Source organism: Euleptes europaea, chromosome 12, assembly GCF_029931775.1.
Source record: "Euleptes europaea isolate rEulEur1 chromosome 12, rEulEur1.hap1, whole genome shotgun sequence".
Classification (NCBI taxonomy): domain Eukaryota; kingdom Metazoa; phylum Chordata; class Lepidosauria; order Squamata; family Sphaerodactylidae; genus Euleptes; species Euleptes europaea.
Genome location: NC_079323.1, coordinates 3,100,872 through 3,105,913, shown reverse-complemented (window position 1 = coordinate 3,105,913; position 5,042 = coordinate 3,100,872). Strand labels below are relative to the sequence as shown.

At 48.6% G+C, this 5,042-nt stretch overlaps 1 protein-coding gene across 1 annotated transcript; it reads right to left on the bottom strand.

Moving 5' to 3' along the window:
* Positions 1-393: 393 nt before the first annotated feature.
* LOC130485401 (sialidase-3-like) lies at positions 394-3,677 on the bottom strand. The gene is made up of 2 exons (XM_056858586.1): positions 3,453-3,677; positions 394-1,419 (listed from the first exon to the last, which is right to left on the bottom strand). The coding sequence occupies exons 1-2, from the start codon at positions 3,657-3,659 to the stop codon at positions 394-396; spliced, it is 1,233 nt and encodes a 410-aa protein (XP_056714564.1). The 5' UTR covers positions 3,660-3,677.
* Positions 3,678-5,042: the final 1,365 nt, after the last annotated feature.

Below are 5,042 nucleotides of genomic sequence, written 5' to 3'. Positions count from 1 at the left end.
TATTTATTTATTTTATTTACTGTATTTATAGTCCGTCTTTCTCACGGATTACACGGTGTAAGTCTGTAACAGTCCATACGAAGAGACGTCTAATACGAACAGTGCAGGCTGATACAATCGACGTGAGGAGAAATCCAAAGAACACGTACTAGGATTGGATTGCTGAAATCCAAATGAGCGTAGCATATTAGGCATGATACAGTGTGTAGATATAATGATGGGGAAAATAGCATTACATCAGTAGACGGGAACAAAACACGCAGCGAAGCAACCCAATGACTGAGACAAAACTGGCAGCAAAACAAAAAGGATTTAATTTCCTGTTTCTGGGGCTTAAACATCCCAGAGTTAGGTTCAGGGCAGCGGCACCTCTGAGGGAACAGCGTCTCGAGATCAGGCTTCCCTCACGTTCCTCAGGAGCTCCATGTCAGTGAAGAGCTGGAAGGCGATTTCCTCACATTCGCTGGACACGCCGCATTCAAACAGGCATCCAAAGAGCAGCAAATGGCCCTCCTCGCACACGACCAGGTCCGAGTAGCCACAGGGCCCGTCGTAGATCACCCAGGGGGCCGTCCAGCTGCTCTTTGCCAGTGGGGAGGTGTTGAGGTAGATGCCCAGGTTGACTCGCTTGTGTCTGCTTGTGGGGTGGGAGAAAACCATCCAGGTCTTGGTGGTCTTCAGAGCGGCCGAGTGGTGACTGCCCAGAAAGTGAGATGACGCGGCTGTATTTTCTCTTCGGCCTGGCTCCAAGGGCTTCATCACTGGGGTGAAACTCACCACGCTGCCCTGGCAACCGCCTCCTGTCTCCGGCAACTCCTTGCATAGGAAGGATTCCTCGAAATGGCCTCCGTTGTCCATGCTGAAGGCCTCAACCCTATACTTGTCCGGACTGCGGGAGTTGCAGTATAACACTTGGATGTTGTCTTGGCGGGCCACCTCAGCGACCTGGCATTCGATTGTCCGCAGGTTCTTCAGGAGCTGGCCCCGGGCCCAGTTCTGCCCGTGGTCATCACTGTAGAAAATCAAGGAATGTGGCCGTGCACAGTTAGCAGCGGAGGTGGAGAAGCAATTCCTGCGGATGTAGTAGGCGTATGCTGGAATCACCAGGCGTCCAGAACTCATCTGCAACCCATGACCTGGCCCAACGGCAAAGGTGGCCCAGTTTCTCAAGTCATCTCCGATCACCTCACGGGTCAAATCCGTCAACTGGCTCCAGGTGTGGCCACCATTTTGGCTGGAGACGTAGCACAGCCTGGCGGCGTTCCTCCCCAACTTGATCTGGTGCCATTCCGTGACATGTGTCTGGACGCAGATAAAGAACAGGAAAACTCTCCCGTTCTTCTTCTCGTACACAGGGCAAGGGTTCATGGTGCGATGGCCAGGCAAAATGGCAGTCATCAGAGGCTCCTCAGGGCTCCACTGGAGAAAGATGGAGAGAAGGATGGACAGGTTATGATCAGGAGCTCAGTGGACCATAAATATTACTCCCATTCTGCAGATAGTTTCAGAGGGTAGCCATATTGATCTGCAGTAGAACAGCTAGATTAAAGTCCAGGAGCACCTTAGAGACCAATAAGATTTTCAGGGTATACGCTTTCAACAGTCAAAGCTCCCTGGAATCTCACAAAAGGAGCTTTGACTCTCGAAAGCTTATACCCCCAAAATCTTGTTGGTCTTTGGGGTGCTCCTGGACTCAAATCTGACCTGGATGGCCCCAGGCTAGCCCAATCTCATCAGATTTTGGAAGTTAAGCAGGGTCAGCCCCAGTTAGTACATGGATGGGAGACCACCAAGGAAGGGCAGGGTCGCTATGTAGAGGCAGGCAATGGCAAACTACCTCTGAACATCTCTTGCTTTGAAAACACTATGGGGTCACCATAAATCAGCTGCCACTTGATAGCACTTTCCACCACCACATAGTACCTACTATCTGTTGCTGTATGTATGATCCTATTATGTAATTTCTGCATAGATTAGTACACTGTGTTAATTCGTATGCTGTGTTTCAGCCATGTTCCAGATTTTTACTTGGAGTTAAATGTCCGCAATCCTAACCCTATTACGTTGCTCATTGAATCTCCCATCCTATTGACTGCATGGACTGACACTGTGTAATCCGCCTTGAGTGACAGTGAGAAAGGCAGACTATAAATAACCCAAAATTTTCTAAAAAGAAGTTTCACACAGGGAAACATCCATGTGGAAAGGCAAAGACAGAAACACCCATATTTTATTGAGTTGTGATTTGTATTCTTCTATAAGATCTTGTATTACTCCGTGAATGTCACAATTTCCTGTATTTTCTCACAACTACCACTTAATCTGTCTGCTGTCTGTTAAAGAGAAGGCCGATATTCTATCCGTAGTTTATTACTTAACGGCCGCTTTGAAGATACGCCGAAAGTTATAATCAAGTTACGCCTAAATGCTTATTTGCATACAGGCGCTCTTTTTGCATTGGAACTGGATTACACACATACACGAAACATTTAAAACAGGATTACGTTTGCTTTACAGCCAACCAAAGAACGGAAATCAAATGACAGACAATACTCGGGAGCTCCAAAGTACAAATATACTATGGGAAATGGAATCCTGACACTAATTTTGGGACTTTTGCTCCACAATAAATGTCCCCCAGAAAGCATTCCTGTCACTGCCAGCTACATTCAGGGGGCACCTGGGAATGGGAGTCAGCCCTAGGGTTGTCAATCTCCAGGTGGGGCCTGGAGATCTCTTGGAATTACAACTGATCTCCAGACGACAGAGATCAGCTCCCCTGGAGAAAATGGCTGCTTGGGAGGGTGGACTCTATGGCGTTGAAGTCCCTCCCCTCCCCAAACCCCACCCTTCCAAGGCTCTACCCCCAAATCTCCAAGAACTTCCCAACTAGGGTTGCCAGCCTCCAGATACTGATTACAACTGATCTCCAGCCAATAGAGACCAGTTCACCTGGAGAAAATGGCCACTTTGGTAATTGGACTCTATGGCATTGAAGTCCCTCCCCAAACCCCACCCTCCTCAGGCTCCACCCCCAAAACCTCCCACCGGTCGTGAAGAGGGACCTGGAAACCCTAACTGAGGAAGGCATTCTTGGCTGAAACACGTTTGGTCCATGTATATTATGTCTCTGGATTAATTTGTGTTACTTACAGGAACTGCTATAGTGTATAGTGTACTGCACAGTTTGTAACTTGTTTGGCCTAGAAGCCTGTTTTGTTTTTAACATAGTTTTTAGTGTACTGCCGGATTAAAGATATATTTTGTTTAATTCCTTTTCATAGTGTTACCCTTAACCTCTTAGGTTTCCAATTCAGTTTTGCGTTGGGTTTGGCCCCTTTTTCACTATGGTAAGATTCCAAACGCGCTCAAAAGGTTTGGGGACCCCTAGTATATGCATTTATAAAAACAGGGCCAGACTATCTTTCTGCTCACTGCAAAAAAAGTGTTACCTGGACAGACATCCCTTCCTTCTGCCCTCTTCTCATCACCAGGTACTTGGCATGTTCGTCTTTGGCTGAGGACCGCTTCTCCGCAAAGGCCAGGAAAACGGACTCGTCGCACAGGTAGAGCAGGGCTGGGATGCGGTAGGTGAGGCCCCCGGGCGCTTCTTGGTGGAACAGAGTCACCTTCCCAGAGCCCGCCCGAACTTCAGCCATATTTTCTGGGGGTGGAGAAATATTCGGAGAAGGGAGGGAGAAATAGAGGAAGCATCAGAAGAAGTGGCTTAGTAATTATCTAGAAACTGGTCTGGCTGTTGACAGGAAGCGAGGTCCTGAGAGACTGCGTTTCGAAAAAACACTTTGAAGCAGGTGAGCAAAGCGGGAAAGCCTTCAAGAAGGCTTGTGGAAGGCGTTGAATCATAGGACCTGAGGGGATCTTGTGCAGTTACTGCCTTACGCTTCAACTGGATCTCCCGGCTTCCTTTGATTCCTGCAATTACACACGGAGACCTGGACAACCAGACCTCTTCCTGGACTGACTTCATATGCTTTTACTGAGGTTCTGCTCCCCCAACCCCAGTATGCTTATTATGGAGAGTTCTTTCGGGACTCTTTCAAGCAAGGCCTGTTTATGGGAATGCGGTGTGCAATTTTGGCTTAATGATGTCTCAGGAAAAAAAATGCCGAGTGTTGCTTCTTGCCAAGGTTTTGTTCTTCTGTGCAAATCCAAGCAAGCAACAAGAGGACGGAGACACAGGGAAGGCAAAGATGGTTCCACCTAAAGGAAGGGTTGAACAAGATAGTAATCCTTGATAATCTAGAGTTGGATTTGGCAAGTGCACACATTTAAGAGTTGTTTTGGATGCTGTTCCTAAGGCTCTGTGAACACATGAAGCTGCCTTCTGCTGAATCAGACTCTTGGCCCATCTAGGGCAACACTGTCTACTCTGACCGGCAGAAGCTCTCCAGGGTCTCAGGCTGAGGTCTTTCCTATCACTTGCTGTCTGATTCTTTTAACTGGAGATGCCGGGGATTGAACCTGGGACCTCTTGCATGCCAAGCAGATGCTCTTCCACTGAGCTACAGCCCCCCCCCCCCCCCGCTGATGGACCACTCACTGGTCAATCAACTCTAATAATCCAAGTGGCCTTTAAGGTCTCTGGCAGGAGTTGGAGAGAGGCTGTGCTTCAGTGGAAGAGCATCTGCCTGGCATGCAGAAGGTCCCAGGTTCAATCCCTGGCATCTCCAGTTAAAAGAATCAGGCAGCAAGTGATGGGAAGGACCTCTGCCTGAGACCCTGGAGAGCTGCTGCCGGTCGGAGTAGACAATACTTACCTTGATGGACCAGTGGTCTGCTTCAGTAGGACACAGCTTCATGTGTGTTTGAGGAGGGGCTGAAGCTCAGTGCTAGACCACCTGCTCAGAATGCAGAGGGTCCCAGGTTCAGTCCCCGGCATCTCCAGTTACAAAAGACCAGATGAGGTGAAAGATCTCTGCCTGAGACCCTGGAGAGCTGTTGCCAGTCTTAGTAGACAATACTGACCCTTTATGAACCAAGAGTCTGATTCAGTATACAACAGCTTCATGTGAGCCTGTCCA